Source organism: Oryx dammah, unplaced genomic scaffold, assembly GCF_014754425.2.
Source record: "Oryx dammah isolate SB20612 unplaced genomic scaffold, SCBI_Odam_1.1 HiC_scaffold_25, whole genome shotgun sequence".
NCBI lineage: Eukaryota > Metazoa > Chordata > Mammalia > Artiodactyla > Bovidae > Oryx > Oryx dammah.
In genome coordinates this window covers 54,058,828-54,079,268 of record NW_024070209.1, presented here as the reverse complement: position 1 = coordinate 54,079,268, position 20,441 = coordinate 54,058,828, and the positions used below count along the sequence as shown (strand labels likewise).

Below are 20,441 nucleotides of genomic sequence, written 5' to 3'. Positions count from 1 at the left end.
GATGCATGCCTGTGTTCAAGGAATTATGTTGATTTCCATTTATAGGTAGTCACACAGTCTCTGATTCCATCTCTTCTCTTTGATGGCAGCTATGTAATAAGCTAGAGAAGCAGCTGGAAAGGAAAGCTCATAGAAATAATGATAACAGTGGTAACAGTAACCCCATACATGCTTATTGTCATTTTTTCAGACAAACATGTAGCACATTTATTATTTTATTTTCTGTCCATCATAGCATTTTGAAGTAATTGAGGTAATTGTCTACTAATCTTATATTTCAAAAAGTTAAGGATGTGATCTAGTAGCAATGAGGTCTTAAGTCAGTGACAGAGCCAGGTTGAGCCCAGTTTTTCTAATCTTGTATCCCCTGATATTTCAGTTAGACATCAGCTACCCCTCCTTAGAACTATTCACTTATACTGGGAGGAGCTTAACAATTTAGAAAGCAGTTTTGTTTTTTGGGTTACTTGTCCTTTGTAAAAACTGTATGTATCCCAAATCATGCTTTCTTGGTCATTCTCCTGGAGGGTACCTGTATCCCAGCACCAGAGGGACCCCAGTGCTAACACATGGATCGACATGCTCCTTTCAGTGACGCAGGCTACAAAAGGTGGTGCCATGAGCTGGTGTCAGACATTTCACTCAGCACCTGCTACATAAATAGTGTTTAACAAATACAGTTGATTCTCTTTATTCATGGTCTCATGTTCTATAAAGTCACCGTGAATGCTTAATTAGCACTACAGAATCATTGTTCCTATGGGAAATACAGGGTTAGGTTCCTGAGAGCTGCTATTCTTAACATTTCCTTCAACCCATCGATACATAATCTTGTTTAAAGAATGCTTCTGTTTTTTTCCCTAGTTTTAGTTCATGAACATTGAATTCATATCTAAGAGTACTAAAACTCATGTGTGAACAAAGATATGATACATATATTTTCTTCATTAGGCACTTTGCAGCCTTCTTGTGGTTAGAGATATGAGACAGCACTTCTACGCTAGGGTTGGGGACCATGTTAAACAGCTAAACCACCAACAAAAAGTGCAAAGATGTGGAAAATGTGGTACTAAATAGACTGCAAAAAGGACACTTGTTTCTGGTATGAGTGCTAATACAAGAAGGTAAAGACACCCTTGTTCTACCTCATCTGGGAACATGGATGTCGGATGACTCAAATTTTGGCAGCTCTGCGTGTGTCTGTGAATGACTGAAAGCATCACAAATATTGATTTGCAAGTTCAGATAGATTTTAAAGAGTAGGAAAATTTGCAAATAAAAAAAAATCCACAAGTAGTGAGAATCAACAGTAGTTCTTCCTTTTCTACATTCCCCTACTAGCAACTGTTGAAAATCAACTTTTCCTTCCTAATCCTACATTTTATCCCATCACAGCTTTTCTGTGCATACTCATAGGCTCTCCAAAGAGCCATGGCTGACCTAGGATTTCCACAGTGAAGGACTGGGAATGGATATGCCATCTCTGAAGTGCCCTGCATTAAGGATTTTTGTTTGGCATTTAACCATGGATGGTTTCATTAACACCCACAGATCGTCTCCCCACTCCACTTGGGATACTCAGATATTCTTTAAAATTATTTTCCTTCCCAGCAACAGAAGGCCTGTTCTCTTTTTTTCCCTTCTCTGAACAGATTTCAGTGTTGAAAGAGGTGCATTCTTTCATCCGGTAAAAGTTTCCCAAGACCAAACATAAAAATTGTCAGGAATAGATTCTTTTGAACAAACATATGTCATCACAGCAACAGAGAGGTTCTGCTACTGTCAACGTGCATGTCCCTTTGGATCTTGGTTATTTTTTGTATGTGGGAATGGGGACAGGAAATTTGGGGACCTTACCAGTCTGTGCTTTTTCCTTCTTGGGGCTGGAGAAAAAGGTATTTTCCAGAATGGTGGGACGGCCTACCGGCCTTGTCAGGGTCTGGGTTTGCTGTTAACCGGAGGCAGAGTTGACCTTCTGTCTGTGCTCCTTCTGTCATCGTTAGTCATACCTTTTCTGTAACCCACACAGGCCATCATGGCACAACTACCGCAAGAGGAGAAGGCAAAAATAGCTGAACAGGTGGAGATATTCCATCAAGAGAAAAGCAAGCTGGATGCTGAAGTGGCCAAATGGGATGACAGCGGCAATGATATCATTGTGCTGGCCAAACAGATGTGTATGATCATGATGGAGATGACAGACTTCACAAGGTGAGGCGTGGAGACAGGAAGAGGAAGGTTTTCTCCTTAAAAATAACAGAGGCATCATAATAGTGGGTATCAGCCTGCTGAAAAATTAAAAGGCTCCATCAAAGCAGGGAGTGGTATAAAATTCACATGTGTAAGTCAACATGATCTGAGCCTGGTTCTTAGTAGATAGGTCTTTTTTGGTCAAAAAGAACAGATTCATTTCTGTAATTAGTATTGTTTTAATTATCCATCCTGAATTAGTCATAAAATCAAACTCCTGGAGCTTGGGGGACTGATTTTTGGTCTATGCTATTTTGCAGTGTTTTTAAATATTATTCTGAAGATAAAGTGTATGAGTTGCTAATATCCCTCAGGGAAAAAATATGTATATATATATACGTGGCATGTGATGTCTTTTAATGCTAGCTCATGATTTAGTATTTAATTTCAGCTCATATTTTATACTTACATACAAAGAACTGGGTTCAACAATCTGATTCTATAATTGTGACAGGAAAATTAAACATTGTATAAGTTTTAGACCCTTTTATTCTGAGCAGTATTTTTAATAAATCAGGAGACCAGTCAGAATTTTGTCAGGAGCCTTTTTTTCCTCTCAGGGGTCATTGCTGTTTCTTCCTTTGCATTTTTATAGTCTCCTCTTTAAAGGGAGCTGACATTTCTGCCCTTCTAACCACATGAAGGGCAGACCAAGGGAGAGCAAAGCTCAATGAAAAGATCCCTGGATTTTTTAGTTCAAATACCAGGTGATTCTGGACCAGTCTCTTACTGTGTTTATTCATTTGTAAAGGAGGAAAGTAATACTCTTCGTATCAACTTTACAGGAGAGTTTAAAATCCAAACAGGTAATGCAGTTATAAAGTATCCTACCATATGAATGAAAGCTACCATTTTACTGTAGATTTTGTTTTTCTGAGAAACACAGACACACAAAGAAACATGAGCAAAAGTAATGATTCGACATGGTGTTTGTTATTAAAGTTATATAAGATGTGTGGCAATGTCAAGATACTACCTAATGGTGACAGTTTTTTAAACGATTGTTGAGTGTTTTTAGTAAGAAAAGGCTACAATTAATTATGTTCTTGTTTTAGTCCCCAAATCATGTCTGACTCTTTTAGGATCCCTTGGTCTGTAGCCCGCCAGGCTCCTCTGTTCATGGGATCTTCCAGACAAGATTATTAGAGTGGGTTGCCATTTCCTTCTCCAGGTTATCTTCCCCACCCAGGAACTGAGACTGCATCTCCTGCATTGGCAGATGTTTTCTTTACTGCTGAGCCACCTGGGAAGCCCACAGTTAATTACAGCTTATAATGAAATATGACACATCTCTCCCCTATCCTCCTTACCTTTTGCCTCTGGTTAATATGTATTGATGACATTGCTTGGCCTTTTCTCCAAATATTTTAAAATTGTTTTTGACTTCAATGGAATGACTTAATGTTTTAAGGGTGACTTTTGAGATTTTAAATGTCATTGTATTCGTTAGAAGTTCAAATTTGTACATTTGGCTGGTCTTTGCTGGTTTCACAGATTTATTTCACACTCAAAAATAGTAGTAGGAAAATACAGTCTGAACCATTAATTAAGTCTTAATTTCCTACAAATCAGACTCATGGTAGCCTCAGTCATTACTTTCCAAGGCCTGTGATGACTTAATTTGCTTGCTTTCAACATTGTATTTGTACTTTATCTGATGGATATTATACAATCCATTAATAACATCTCTTGAACAAATAATCTCATTAATTTAAAGTGAATGATGAATCGAGCCATGTTGCTAGTTAAGATCAGGAAGACGTTTTACAATGCTCTGGATTATATATAACTGTGTCAAAGAAGAGAGATACATTTGAGAAGTCTTGTTAGAGGATATTTAAGACAGATTTTCTATTAGTCAAAGTATAGTTTTAAAGTGAAAAGAGGGTCACTTCAATTCCTAGGGATTTTGCATAATCATTTTATGCTGATTTGAATAATGAAATGTCTAGACTGTTACTGGTTATCATTTTTTCCCGCTGCCTGATGAGTAGTTTTATGTCCCTTTGTGAAGCCAAAAGGAAGATACAGTTGTTAATAACCAGAGAAACAGGAGAGGGTGTGAATTGGAAATGAAACACAGGAAGCTGAGGTTTTGCTGCTGTCGCCATCTGCAGAGCCTCTTCCTTTTCAAAGAGGTAGCTGATTTGAACCTTTCTTTGTGCCTCTCACCTAAATTCACTGCACTTGACCCTATGCATTACGGTTATTGCCTTGGGTTTTCCACTTTAAGGAGGAATTATGTCAGCTGTATACCTCCAATGACTCTTAGGTACTATGTTCTCTTATTTAAAGGAAAGGATGTAGCTGAGTAGGAATTGAAACTTGACTACTAACCTCAGATCACACATTTATAGGGCATTTTGATGACAGGAAAAAAAAAAAACTTGCATTTATTATCTTGTTTTCTTCTTATCGGTAGCTAATTCATTAATTTGATTCAGTAATCTCAATGATATCCATTCCATTATTATTAAAAGTAGAGAGGTTCTACCTCATTACTTGTGTAATAACTTTGTCATGGTGGATAAAACTGGTTATGCCTCACATCTTTTTTCTGTTCATTTCTTGACTTCCATCTCATGGGTGCTGGCAGAAATGATGTCCCACAGAGGGTGAATCCATATTTTTCATGTCACTTTCAGAAGGAAATAGCATGTGCCAGTCTTGTTTCCTGGTAACAAAAGGTGTGTAGATGGCAGCAGTTCAGGAAAGAAACTCACATTTAATTGTACAGCAAGAGACAAAACTGTCTTTTTAGATCAACTATAAGTTCTGATCTTGAAAGGAACTGGGTTCAGGCTAATAGGAAGCTTTCAGTTTACAATCAACTGTAAAGTACTGAGCACTAGACTAAAAGATCAAGTAATTCCCCTGGTATTCCCAAACTTCATTCCTGCCTTGGTATGGACAGTCAGGACTCCAGTCCAACTGACAGTTCAACTAGTCTATGTTCTAATTCTTGACTCTTGTCAGTTAACTTATGCCATATCTGGCCATTAAACGCCACCCACCCAACTCCATCCACCCAAATTTTCTTTCCTCTTTTCATAAAATAATATAAAAATCTTGAGTTTGCTATCCAAAGCCTACCTTTATTGACCCTTAGATTCCTTCTCAGTTTTTTTTCTTTCCAGGTTTTTTTTTAATTTTTATTTTTACTTTATTTTACTTTACAATACTGTATTGGTTTTGCCATACATTGACATGAATCTGCCATGGGTGTACATGAGTTCCCAAACATGAACCCCCCTCCCACCTCCCACCCCACATCATCTGTCTGGATCATCCCCATGCACCAGCCCCAAGCATCCTGTATCCTGCATCAAACATAGACTGAAGATTCATTTCTTACATGATAGTATACATGTTTCAATGCCATTCTCCCAAACCATCCCACCCTCTCCCTCACCGCTCTACACATCTGTGTCTCTTTTGCTGTCTCGCATACAGGGTCATCATTACCATCTTTCTGAATTCCATATATATGTGAGTTATGAGCAACCTAGATAGCATATTCAAAAGCAGAGACATTACTTTGCCGACTAAGGTCCGTCTAGTCAAGGCTATGGTTTTTCTAGTAGTCATGTATGGATGTGAGAATTGGACTGTGAAGAAGGCTGAGCACCGAAGAATTGATGCTTTTGAACTGTGGTGTCGGAGAAGACTCTTGAGAGTCCCTTGGACTGCAAGGAGATCCAACCAGTCCATTCTAAAGGAGATCAACCCTGGGATTTCTTTGGAAGAAATGATGCTGAAGCTGAAACTCCAGTACTTTGGCCACCTCATGTGAAGAGTTGACTCATTGGAGGACTTTGATGCTGGGAGGGATTGGGAGCAGGAGGAGAAGGGGACGACCGAGGATGAGATGGCTGGATGGCATCACGGACTCGATGGATGTGAGTCTGAGTGTACTCCGGGAGTTGGTGATGGACAGGGTGGCCTGGTGTGCTGCGATTCATGGGGTCGCAAAGAGTCGGACACGACTGAGCGACTGAACTGAACTGAACTGAACTGAACTGAACTGATACTGTATTGGTGTTTTTCTTTCTGGCCTTCTCAATTTTTTATGTATCTGTACTTCAGCTTCAAGACCATTCTCTAAATGTTATTTCCTTGCATGATTCAGCTAATGGTCTTGCAGTCTCATCTGACTTATCTTTAATCCCCAGATTAACTCAACTTTTCCACTGTGCTATCTTTACACTGATTCAGCTGATTGGTGAAAGGGATATTTCCCAACTGTGTTTTATGGACTCTGGTTCTAAAAAGAAGCTTCTGTGATTCAGTACATTTATAAATATATTCCTTACCTAATGATACCCCATTACTGGAGAGTCACATCTTATATTGATCAGTTAGAGGTATTGAGAAAACTACAGCAGATAAATGGTTTTAATTTGGATATACTCAGAATTTAAAAATTCTGGGTGCTGAGTACATTAACTCAGAGTGTACTCACACATTGATTTTTCACATTAATACCCATTACCTTTTCATGAAATAAATATTAATTAGTTGTTTATTTGTGGATAGCAAGAACATGATAATAGATTTCCTGTTTTTTGTTTTTTTTTTTTGCAGTGACCATTTCCTGGGAAAGCTTCCAAATATTGACCCTTGTATAAAAATCGCCTATTGCCAAAAGAGACATTTCATGAATCTATATAGTAGAGTTAATTTCACTCTTGATGTTTTTTCAAGAAAACTAAAAATATGTTTCCAATGGTACAATAACATGTCTTTTGTCTTTAAGGTCACAGGGTTCCTCAAAGCACCTTTCAAAATTCCCAAAATAGAGAACCTGATCTGAATTAGGAAGAGACATAGGGTCTAAGCCATTAGTTTGAGACTGGGAGCTACAACCAGTGGGGTAGTCACTTTGTCAACACTGCTTTCCACTGATTGTGTTATCATGTTCAGCTGGTAAGTCATGTTTGATTCTTTGTGACCCCATGGAGCCTGCCAGGCTCCTCTGTCCATGGGATTTCCCAAGCAAGAATACTGTATTAGGTTGCCATTTCCTTCTCCAGGAGATCTTCCTGACCCAGGGACTGAACCTGTGTCTCCTGCATTGGTAGGCTTATTCTTTACCTCTGAGGCAACTGGGAAACCCACTGTCCACTGACAGGAAGACTCAAATGTCTGATGTTTTGGAGTCTGATCTATATATCTATTTATATCTATATATTTGTTGTTGACCATTTTTTATTTCTGTTCCCACTTCATATTATTCCAAAGACTGTTGCTCATTTAGCCCTGTGTTGCCCAATACAGTGGCCCCAATCACATATGGCTGTTTAAATTAATTGTTTTTTTTATTGTAGTGAAGAATACATACAATGAAATTTACCATTTTAAGCATTTTTCAATGTACAGTTCTGTGGCACTAAGTATATTGACACTGTTGTGCAACTGTCACCAACATCTACCTCTAGCACTTTTTCATCTTCCCCAACAGAAACCCTGACCATTGAACTCTTCATTCCTCATTCCCCTCTACCCCCAGCACCTGGCAACCACCATTCTTTTTCCTGTCGCTATGAACTTGACTAAGTACCTCATGTAGTGGAAACAAATAACATTTTTCTCTTTGTGACTGGCTTATTTCACTTAGCATCATGTTCTCAACCAGTAATCATATACGTATGTGAGAGCTGGACCATAAAGAAGACTGAATGCCAGAGAATTGGTATTTTTGAACTGTGGTGCTGAAGAAGACTCTTGACAGTCCCTTGGACAGCAAGGAGATCAAACCAGTCAATCCTAAAGGAAATCAGGTCTGAATAGTCATTGGCAGGACTGATGCTGAAGCTCAGCTTTGGCCACTGTGAAGAGCCCACTCATTGGGAAAGACCCAGATGCTGGGAAGATTGAGGGCAAGAGGAGAAGGGCGTGGCAGAGGATGAAATGGTTGGATGGCATCACTGACCCAATGGACATGACTTTGAACAAACTCAGGGACATGGTGAAGGACAGGGAATCCTGACATGCTGCAGTTCGTGGGGTTGCAAAGAATCCAACACAACTTAGCAACTGAAAAACAAGAAAAATGTTCTCAAGGTTCAGCCACATTATAGTTCATGTTGGACTTTCGTTTCTTCTTAAGGCTAAGTAATATTTTATTGAATATATATATATTATATTTTGTTCATCCATTCATCAATTTGGGGGCACTTGGTTTACAAATAGTTTTGCTATGAACATGGGTGTACAAATACCTCTTTGAGATCTTGCTTTCAATCCTTTGGGTATTCCACCCAGAAATGGAATTGCTAGATCATATGGTAGTTCTGTGTTTAATTTTTTGAGGAACCACTGTACGGTTTTACATAACAGTTGCACCATTTTACATTCCCATTAATGGTACACAAAAGTTGCAACTTCTTCACATCCTTGCCAAGACTTCTTTTTTTTGTTTGTTTGTTTGTTTTTACAGCAACCATTTTAGTATGAGATGGTATCTCACTGTGATCTTGAAATGTATTTTCCTAATAATCAATGGTGTTAAGCATTTTTCATGTACTGATTAGCTATTGTATATCTTCTTTGGAGAAATATATATTCAAGCACTTTGCCCTTTTTTTTTTTAAATTCAGGTTGATTTTTAGTGTTGAATTGCAGCAGTTTTTCTATATTCTGGGTTTTGACCCCTTGTCAGATATAGGATTTTAAAATATTTTCTCTTATTCTATGGATTGCATTTTTACTCTGTTAATTGTGTCCTTTAATTCACAGATTTTAAATTTTGATAGAGTTAAATTTGCCAATTAATGTTGCTGCTGTTGTCTGTGTTCTTGGTGTCATAGTCAAGAAATCATTGCCAAATCCAATGTCATGGTTTTTCCCTTAAATTTTCTTGTACAATATGTATAGATTAGCTCTTACAATCCACTTCCAGTTAATTTTTAATATGCTATGAGTTAAGGGTCTTGCTTCATTTTTTTGCATGTGAATATCAATTTTCTGAAATATATATATATTGAAAAATGATTACCACCATAGTATAAGCTAACACTTTCAACAGGAAGAACTTCTTAAGGAAGTTTCAAAAAGTGCAAACTCTAATAGAAATGATTGATACATTTGACCACAATAAAATTAAAATTTATGCTTTAAAAAAGGTGTTACAAAAGTAAACATACAGGCTAAGACTGGAAGAAGTAATCTGCAACATGATTAACAAAAGGTCAAAATTCAAAATATCTAAAAAACAGAGACAAGTAATTTAGGTAAAAAAAGAAAACAATGGAAAAATATGTAAAAATCTTGAATAAAAACTCAGAGAAAAGAGCATATAAATGATTGATTGTAATGATCAATAAATGATAAAAAAAAAAAAACAGTGACTCAGATTCCTCTATCATCATGGAAAAGAAAATTACATTTTTTCTTATACATCAGATTGACAGAAAAATAAGAAAATAAATATAATCTTAAATTATGAAGCATACGTGTAGAAAAATGCATTAAATAAATGTATACCTTAAATGTTATAAACTTTATAACCATATTCCAGCTCCAGAAGCCCTCGCAACCTCCTTCAGATCATAATAGCCTTACTCTCAACTTGAAACAGGGCTCAGTGTTATGTGGCAGCCTGGGTGGGAGGGGAGTTTGGGAAAGAAAAGATACATGTATCCTTTCTACTAAGTTGACTTTTGGCAGCAACTTTCCAATTTTCTAGGGCAAAAAAAAAGAAACCATAGAGGGAGTACTATCATGGCAGGTTTCAAGCTACCAATGTGTCTACTGACAGTTGTACACTCAGCTCTTGTGAGCATGTACAAACCCACCCTTACATTCAAGTGCCATTTTCTTCACTTTTTTTTTTCTTGTTAACAACTAGGTTTATTTTCTATATCAGTTTTCCCTTCTTTTTTTTTTTTAATTTTCTGTGTTCTATTGTTTTTTTACAAAAAACAACAACAACAACAACAACAACAAAAAAAAAACTTTTATTTTGTATTGGGTATTCCCCGGTGGCTCAGATGGTGAAGAATCTGCCTGCAATGCGGGAGAGCTGGGTTAAATCCCTGGGTTGGAAAGATCCCTTGGAGAAGGGAATGGCTACTCACTCCACTATTCTGGCCTAGAGGATTCCATGGACAGAGGAGGATGGTGGGCTACAGTCCATGGGGTTGCAAAGAGTCGATAGGACTGAGAGACTTTCACTCACTACAGTCGATTAATAAACAATGTCATGATAGTTTCAGGTGAACAGCAAAAGGACTCAGCCATACATATACATGTATTCATTCTTTCTCAATCTCCTCTCTCATCAAGGCTGCCACATAACATTGAGCAGTGTTCCATATCCAAATTTTGCTATCCAGTAGGTCCTTGTTGCTTATCTATTTTAAATATAGCAACGTGTACATGTCCATCCCACATTCTATTATTTTCTAACTCATAAATCTCTTCTTGTAATATTTTTAAATTTTTAAAAATTGAAGTATAATTGATCAATGATGTTGTGCCAGTCTTCTGTACAGCAAAAGGACCCAGTTATACACATATAGACATTAAAAAAATATTCTTTTTCATTATGTTTTATCATATGATATTGAATATAGTGGGCTTCCCAGGTGGCTCAGTGGTAAAGAATCTCCTGCCAATGCCAGAAGATGCAAGAGATGCGGGTTCCCTCCTTGGGTCAGGAAGATCCCTTGGAGAAGGAAATAGTAATGCACTCCAGTATTCTTGCCTGGAAAATTGCATGGACAGAGAGTCCATGGGATCACAAAGACTCAGACATGACTGAGCAGCTGAGCACATTGATTATAGTGCCCTGTGCTATACAGTAAAAGCTTGTTGGTGTTTCTTCCTCCTACATATAATAGTTTGCATCTGCTACTCCCACCTTCCCAGTCCTTCCCTCCTCCACCCCTCCTCCATGACAACCAACAAAATTGTGATTAGGGACACAGAGGTACAGTCCTTTTTTTTCTCTTATCATCTTGGGCAGGTCACATAGCCTCCTCTTTGGATTTCAGCTTTCTCAACTAGAAAACGAAATATTTGATGATCTCAAAATTTCTACATTGCTCTCTAGTTTCATGGAATACATCCCTATCATCCACTTGTGACTCCAAGAATTTAATTCAGTCCACAGTGTGAATTCTAGTCTCAAACTTTTAAAATAACAATATAATAGTAAATCTGTAGTCTCTTTTTAATTACAAGAAGACAGGCTTCTAATGATGCTTTAGCTCATTTAGGAGCCTGAGCCTCAGATGGATTCAAGCCTCTATAAATGTCAGAATCAATCCACTATTGAAAGTTATCATGAAAGGTTCATGAATAAGCATTTCTACAAATCCTTTGAAATTCTTGGATTAAACAAACACCAAGATTGTTATTAATGAAATATCAAGTATAATGCAGCCCTTTGTGAATGGGCTAGTGAAAGTGAAAGTCGCTCAGTTGTGTCTGACTCTTTGCAACCCCATGGACTGTATAGTCCATGGAATTCTCCAGGCCAGAATACTGGAGTGGGTAGCCTTTCCCTTCTCCAGGGGATCTTCCTAACCCAGGGATCAAACCCAGGTCTCCCGCATTGCAGGAGGATTTTTTTTTACCAGTTGAGCTGTAAGGGAAGCCCAAGAATACTGGAGTGGGTAGCTTATCCCTTCTCCAGCGGGAATGGGTTAAGATGAAGGCAAAAAGTAACAACAATTTTTTATCAGAGTAAGATTGTAAAAAAAGATTTTCTAAGGTTTGGAAGTTACAGAGAAATAAATAATAATGAGAATACTATTAAATATTGACCGATTCTGCATATAGAATTTCCTTTAAAAATATAAACCAAAAACAAAACTTTATTTAGAGATAATTTTAAAAATAATGTGACAGAATGAGAGTCAAATTGTCACAGAATCTTTAATTCACTCATATTATATAAGATGCACATGTAAAATCTATGTATTTAAAAATCTATATAGCAACTGGATAGAGCCAATGTCTTTTGTGGAAGAATTAATGTTCAGTTCAGTTCAGTCATTTAGTCGACTCTTTGCAACCCCGTGGACTGCAGGCTTCCCTGTTCATCACCAACTCCCAGAGCCTACTCAAACTCATGACCATTGAGTCAGTGATGCCATCCAGTCATCTCGTTGACATGCCATCATGTCATCCCCTTCTTCTCCCACCTTCAATCTTTCCCAGAATCAAGGTCTTTTTCAGTGAGTCAGTTCTTCCATCAGGTGGCCAAAGTATTGGAGCTTCAGCTTCAGCATCAGTCCTTCCAAAGAATATTCAGGATTGATTTTTTTTTTAGGATGGACTGGTTGGATCTCCTTGCAGTCCAAGAGACTCTTAAGAGTCTTCTCTAACACCACAGTTCAAAAGTACCAGTTTTTCAGTGCTCAGCTTTCTTTATAGTCCAACTCTCACATCCATACATGACTACTGGAAAAACCATAGCTTTGAGAATATGGACCTTTGTTGGCAAAGGAATGTCTCTGCTTTTTAATATGCTGTCTAGGTTGGTCATAACTTTTCTTCCAAGGAGCGTCTGTTTTTCATGGCTGCAGTCACCATCTGCACTGATTTTAAAGTAAAAGTCACTCAGTCGTGTCCGATTCTTTTCGACCCCATGGACTGTAGCCTATCAGGCTCCTCCCTCCATGGGATTCTCCAGGCAAGAGTACTGGAGTGGGTTGCCATTTCCTTTCAGTGCCCCAAAATAAAGTCTGTCACTGTTTCCATTGTTTCCTCATCTATTTGCCATGGATTGATGGGACCAGATGCTATGATCTTAGTTTTCTTTTTCTTTTTTTTTTTAATTAATTAATTTATTTTTTATTTTACTTTACAATTCTGTATTGGTTTTGCCATTGATATGAATCCACCACGGGTGTACATGCATTCCCAAACATGAACCCCCCTCCCACCCCCCTCCCCACAACATCTCTCTGGGTCATCCCTGTGTACCAGCCCCAAGCATGCCGTATCCTGCATCGGACATAGACTGGCGATTCGATTCTTACATGATATTATACATGTTTCAATGCCATTCTCCCAAATCATCTCACCCTCTCCCTCTCCCTCTGAGTCCAAAAGTCCGCTATACATATCTGTGTCTTTTTTGCTGTCCTGCATACAGGGTCATCATTGCCATCTTTCTAAATTCCATATATATGTGTTAGTATACTGTATTGGTGTTTTTCTTTCTGGCTTACTTCACTCTGTATAATTGGCTCCAGTTAGTTCTGATGAGATGGATGAAACTGATCTTAGTTTTCTGAATGTTGAGTTTTAAGCCAACTTTTTCATTCTCCTCTTTCACTTTCTATAGTTAATGTTGTCATGCTAAGTCTGCTAAGTCACTTCAGTCGTGTCCGACTCTGTGTGACCCCAGAGACGGCAGCCCACCAGGCTCGCCCATCCCTGGGATTCTCCAGGCAAGAACAATGGAGTGGGTTGCCATTGCCTTCTCCAATGCATGAAAGTGAAAAGTGAAATTGAAGTCACTCAGTCATGTCCGACTCTTAGCGACCCCATGGACTGCAGCCCACCAGGTCCCTCCATCCATGGGATTTTCCAGGCAAGAGTACTGGAGTGGGGTGCCATTGCCTTCTCCAGTGTTGCCATAGTAAAATGAAATATCTTAAGTTTTGAATTTCCCTATGTACATATTTAACCATTGATGTGAACACAATGTATCTTACTTTTAGCTACTAACACTAAAAATTTCAGAAGCAAAATTAAGAGGGAAACAAAATGCCCTTCATTACATTTATTTTCTAAAGTCATTTTAAGTCTTCCATTTTATAAAATGTTATTATGGAACAATGGCAATCATTGCCTACTCACTATGCAATCTAAATAAATGACTTCTGAGTAGCTTTTCTCTGTATCTCACCACATGTTTAACTATAGGATTATAATTTTGTAGCCCTAAGAAATGCATTGATTTTTACATGCATATGAGGAGACCAGTTGGAGTAGGAAATCACAACTCCAGTATTCTTGCCTGGAAAATGCCACAGGCAGAGGACCCTGGCAGGCTACAGTCCATGAAGCTGCAAAGAGTTGGACACGACTGAGCAACCAAGCACAAGGAGATCAGTAACAATGCTAAAAATAGAAGAATAAATGTATTTAGTCTATCATGTTATTTACCTTTAAAGAAAAGAGAAGGTATATCATATGCAACATTTTGTTTAAAAATTTATAATGCAGCATAGTTTCTTTTTCTTTTCTAATAAATATTTGAAAGACATGTAATATTAAACAGTTCACCTAATTGAAAACCTTATGTGAAAATACTGGGGCAATGGTTTTTGGCAACATAAAGACATCTACTGTCACACAGTGTTCTATGAGTGTTCTTTCATAAGTCAGTCCCAGAAGCATATAAGCCAGCAAGAGAAAGAGCTCAGCAGATTTCTGAAATTTTGGCCAAATAGTCCCCAGTTATGGACAGGAGACAATGGTTTCTCAAAGAGCCAAAGTGGACTTAAAAATAAAATTAACATAATAATAATGCTGGGCATGGTGTGAAAGACAGTGAATGAGCATTTATTTTGGCTAGACTGATTTAAATTTAGAATTTATCACATGATTTGCATAAGCTTGGGTGAGTTAATCACTTTAGTCTATTTTTCTCTTCTCTAAAATGGGGATGATGATGCCTGCTTGTTAGGGCTGTTATGAAGATAAATGTATACAACAGCATAGACACATGATAAGCATTTACATGTTAAATTCCCATTGCCCTTGTAGTGATCATCTTTTTTAATGGACCACTGTTCAAAAAATATAGAAATTCATGTAAAGAATAAAATGTGAGCATGCCCATCCAAATAGGGAAAAATATTCCCTGAAAATGAATGTAAATAAAGTGGATTATTTAAATGGAAATTGAAGTGAATCAAGAAAGCATTCAAATTTCCTCTAACGTGGTCAGAGCCAAATCAAATACAAAAGCAGAGTCCTGGACAAACAATATGGTAGGTGTGTCTATTTCCTGCCATAAAGTGAATTTCTAATTATGTTGTGCCTGTTGTTTCAGAGGCAAAGGCCCGTTGAAAAATACATCTGATGTCATTAATGCTGCCAAGAAAATTGCCGAAGCAGGTTCTCGAATGGACAAATTAGCCCGCGCTGTGGCTGATCAGGTAATATAAGAGGGAAGAGCAAGCACATGTTGAGTGGGGTCATTAACTAGCTCTTGGGTTCTGTAATGGGTTTTATGCACTCTATTAAATGCCTCTGAAGAATGAATTGTAGAGAATTGCCATCATTTTACAAACTGACCTCTAACTCTATCGAGATTGAGTTGATGCCGAAGGTGGGTTCTGTTTTCAAAGTTCCTTTAGAAAGAAGGGTATCCACTTTTTAAGAGACATAACCTTCAAGGAATCATGGATTATCCTGACTGTCCTCATTCAGAAATTCAATGATATTGTTAAGTGGGAAGCAAAAGAAACAACTTTATTTCTTGTTATAATTGATCTTGCTATAATGATGCTCTTTCTAATTCATTATAATTTATGTCCTGGCATAGATGTGGTAAATCCACATAATAAAAAACATTCAGATTTCAGCTTTATTTTCATCCAGACTCAAAGTGCATCAGAAATTAACACAATTCTCAGAATATCTTTTATGCCTTTAGATTAAGATTCACGTTAAAATAGTTCTCAGTCTCAAGGTGGAATATTTGAGTTTATGTCCCTCTGTTCATTTTATTTTGCTGAACTGGAACTCTAAAATCCTGTTCTAAGTATGTCTTCTTTCAATAATAAGCCATTTCTTATAAGTGTACTTTAGGCAATAGACGCTTTCAAATAACTGATGCTTATCTCTTTAAATGATGGTGACTTAAAGTTTGAGCCAGTTTCAAAGGAAAATGTCTTAAAATATATATTAAGATTCTGAAATAGAAAATATTATATAAAATGTTATTTACATGGAAAAAACATTATGAACACGAATTTACTACAAAACAGATCATCATCTTTGGGAACACTGAAAGATTTAGGATTTTTTCCTCCTCTGTGGAGGAGGGCTTTTCTGGTAGCTCAGTTGGTAGAGAATCTGCCTGCAATGCAAGAGACTGCCGGTGATGCAGGAGATGTAGGTTCAATCCTTGGGTCAGGAAGATCCCCTGGAGAAGGGAATGGCTACCCACTCCAGCATTCCTGCCTGGGAAATTCCATGGTGGACTACAGCCCACGGGATCACAAAGAGTTGGACATGACTTAACGACTAAACCACAACCACCTCTTCCATAAATGGCCGTGGTCTCCTGTGGTTTTTGAGTTGCTTACTGTATTTTATCTCCCTCATTTTCTAATATAAGAGTGTTCCTGTTCCTCTAAATACTTGCCTTCAACATCCCATATTATAGAATACCTCAAGTCAGTACCAAATTTACTCATCTTCTAAAGTCTGAAAAGAAAAACTCATGATTAAACTATTGGGATTACTTTTAAAATAAGCCAACAGATTGTCTCATATTATATATATGATAGCAAATCTGGGGGAATGTTTTGCTTACTTTTGAATTTTTAGAAACACTTAAGAGTAAAAATAATTTACTAAATATTACCAAAATTTTAAAATCTCCTGAAATTTATAGTGATTAAGGACCAAACCATTGTTATATTGCTAATTTCAGGGCACTACTGATTGCCCAGCTTCCTACATTTTGGAGCAAAGGTTGAGTTCCATATGTCACCCAGAAGGTTCATGTAAAAGAGAGGAGAGAAAATGAGTTTATTTAAAAATAGCACTCATACATGCAAGCATACAGAAATGCACCAGCCAGGAAAGAATGCTGCATTCTTTTCTGCAAACGTTGAGGCAATTTTCTGCAAATGTTGGGATAAGTGGAGTGACCAGAGATTGGCAGTTGGTTCTGAGAGAGGACTGTGCTAGGATGGACTCCTAAGGGGTAAAAGTAGATGAAGTTTTGATGGTTTTTCCATTATATTCCGAATCTCAAAGGCTGAAACTACTTCTCAGTATGTTTAGGCTTCTTGAGCTCAATATTTTTATTGTGATTCTTGTTTTTGATTTTGTAATTTGGATCTTTATTTCCAACAATTATGTATCAGGAAACATAACCCCCAAACAGCTTTGATATCTGGAAAACAAATCACATATGCACACACACATACAAATCCCAGGATTTTAGGTGTATCTTGGGATTGTGACAAAGTATTAAAATGATATTTAATGATGGCTTAATGAAGAAAAGATAAACATAACCTCTTTGTAGCATTCTTCCTGTCATCAGTTGTGAAGCAACCTGCAATTTTTGCTAACGTTTGGTCTGAATGGAACATTTCTTTTTCAAATAATGCATCAATTTCTACTATTCCAATGGTATAAGAGTTATTTTTCCTGGTCCATAATGCCTTTATTTATGTTTTAAATACTTCAGTTTAAATAACAGAATAGAATGAGCATTTCCAAAATTTGCATTGGTTGGCTTTATTTTGCCAGAAAATATTTTTATGAAGATTTGAGATAGGCACACAGTATAAACTTTTTACGGACTGTTGCATTTTTAATTACTGTTCCATTGAGATAGAACTTCCATTTTAATTTGCTGCAAGGTATTTGTATCAAAGGACTTTAGGGAGATATCATTTTAAAGTTAATTCCTTTCAGTATATGGGTCTCTGGAGTAGGATAAATATTACAGTATGAAGAACTTGTAGGAAGCTAAAAACAGTCTCTGTGGGATTCTTTCTTGATAAATGCTGTTAGTGGAAAAAAAAAAAAACCCACAATGGTAAGTGTTATGTAGCAAAAAGACCCCTTTGTAACTTATTAAATAAATGGCTATGTCAAATGACTGGGTTCATAGTATTAATAAAGAATTCCCTTTCTTGAGCTTGAAGGAAGCTTAGCTGGAGTCTTTTTCTCATACTTTTGTTCTAAATCAGGTACTTTACTTTGGGCTGTGGGTACTTGTTTCTTACAGTGTTTCATCAAGGATCTGGTGATTATATGTCCTTTTTAAGTGCCAGATTGAGGGAGAACAATAGAATGTCCTGGAGAATTTTGAACTGAACTTTGGATAGCAATAGGAATATATTTCAATTGCTGGATAGCCGTTGACATTGAAGCTTCAGAAATGCTTTAGGGAATCATGTAAATGTCTGAAAGTGTTCAGCTCTGTTCAGTGTGTATTTGATGGACATCTACCGACTTAAGTTACAAAGAGAATACAAAATCCTTGGTCACCAGATTTTTTAATAAGAATTCAAAATCTCTGCTGCATCCTTGGAAGGGTCCTGTTGTTACACTGATGAGCTTATTTCAATGGGCTTCAAACTCATTTTACTCACATCTTTTTCTTGTACAATGGTCTTGATCCTTCTCACAGTCTCTGGTTTAAATTAAGTTTATCATGTTGCTAAATTTTTTGATAAATATGATATTCCAGAAAGTGCCATAGAGTTTCTTTAGTGAATGATACATTTCTTAGAAAGCCAAAAGAAATAAATGCATTCTCCAACAAATAAAATTGAAACTCTCTTCTACTATGGCAGAGAGACTGTGACACAGAATGATTTCCTTCTAGCATCTGTTGCTTTGTTGTCTGTGTTAAAATAACTTTGCATATAGTGAACATGGAATGGGCCACTAAGAGAAATCCTATAGAATATTGTTTTCTTTGCAGTTTAGAAGATAAATGATAAAATACTTATACATTCATCCCAATACGACTTTCTGGGAGATCATCAATATTCTTTGTATAGAATTTTATTGAAGTAGAACTAACCACTCTCACCTATCACTGTGGCCTTCTAAATTCCCTAAAGCGTGTCTGAAGCTTCAATGCACTATCAAGTTGAATAGCTATAATTAAGGTATATGACAGTGAAAACTTTTCTTCTCACAGCTTCTATATAGCAAGTATTAGAAACCAAAAGATTCTTACTAATTGAGATAATTTTTTTAATGTTTTATAGTGTCCTGATTCAGCATGTAAGCAGGATTTATTAGCGTACCTTCAACGAATTGCCTTGTATTGCCATCAGCTTAACATCTGCAGCAAGGTGAAGGCCGAAGTACAGAATCTGGGAGGAGAACTCATTGTGTCAGGGGTAAGCTGGGACCTGGGCTTCGCAATTCGAGTTTCTACTGTTCTTCCAAGGCAAGCATTCTTGGCAACAGTACTGCTAAAAACACCAAACTACAGTGATTCATAGGTAGTTTTTTTTTTTTTCTTTTTAAATGTTATCACCATTATTCCAGACTCTACAATAACTCACAATGAACAATTTGATTTTCCAATTACCCTATGTTTATACTAGCCTTATAAAATCTCCATTCTTCACAAGAAAACTAATTTCATAGTCTGGAAAGTCATTGCCAAGTTGTTACTATTATAATTATTTGGGGCTTTTGTATATTTACTCATTGTAAGTCTACTTCCTTCTGTTAGTCCTAGTAATTTTCATTCTCTGTTCAGGAGCCAGCCTCTCTATGTGTGGATTGTGTTCACACATTAGAGATGGTGAAAACAATAGGAATTCATTCATCAGGTTCCAATGCATACTAGGTTATCCATAACCTTTAAAAGCCAGAAAGCATTTGGATTTAATACAGGTTGATGTGCTGTTGCCAAAAACTAACATGTTGTCAGACACTAACAATTATAGATCCTTTATTCAATCACTTCAGTGTTTCCCTTCTCATGAAAATATAAGTATCTGGTCCATTTTCATCAAATGCAAAGAAACAAAAAGCTCAATGAATAGACGTATCATGATTTCTTGGCAAGATTTCCAAATGTATGTGTTGAGGTTCTTACCTTGGCTTCTTCTCCTCCCTCAGTCCCTTTCTTTCAACATAAGATGCCATCTATTGTAAACTATTTGCAAATTCCTGAGTGTGGCTCTGCCACCTTTAGTTCTTTTCCCAGTCAGCCACGATGCTGCCATTTTCAGTGTGGCATTACCAGAAACAGAATATTATCCATATGGTGAATGCCTTGTGAACATCAGACTGGTCGTGAAGCTCAATTCTTCCTCAAGACATTTCCAGAAATTCACCATTTGATTAAAAATATGTGTAAAAATCACCCTTGAACCCAAAGGTTTCGGTTCCTGTATTGTTTGGCATTTAGAAAACATAGCTGGGAAAAGAGCTTATCTGGCTTGCATGGAGATTCCATTTAGAAAGTCTGTTCCATGCAGTCTCATCTAGTGCCCAGTAAATTG

The 20,441-nt window shown here is 37.2% G+C and overlaps 1 protein-coding gene across 2 annotated transcripts in view; it reads left to right on the top strand.

The window, feature by feature from the left end:
• LOC120851300 (catenin alpha-2) overlaps nucleotides 1-20,441 on the top strand; it is a 1,370,085-nt gene that overhangs the window by 1,309,614 nt on the left and 40,030 nt on the right. For both annotated transcript variants that reach the window (XM_040223986.1, XM_040223987.1), the window contains exons 15-17: nucleotides 2,030-2,211; nucleotides 15,269-15,374; nucleotides 19,188-19,322. In XM_040223986.1, coding sequence (XP_040079920.1) covers nucleotides 2,030-2,211; nucleotides 15,269-15,374; nucleotides 19,188-19,322 — 423 coding nt within the window. The remainder of the gene's footprint in view (nucleotides 1-2,029; nucleotides 2,212-15,268; nucleotides 15,375-19,187; nucleotides 19,323-20,441) is intronic.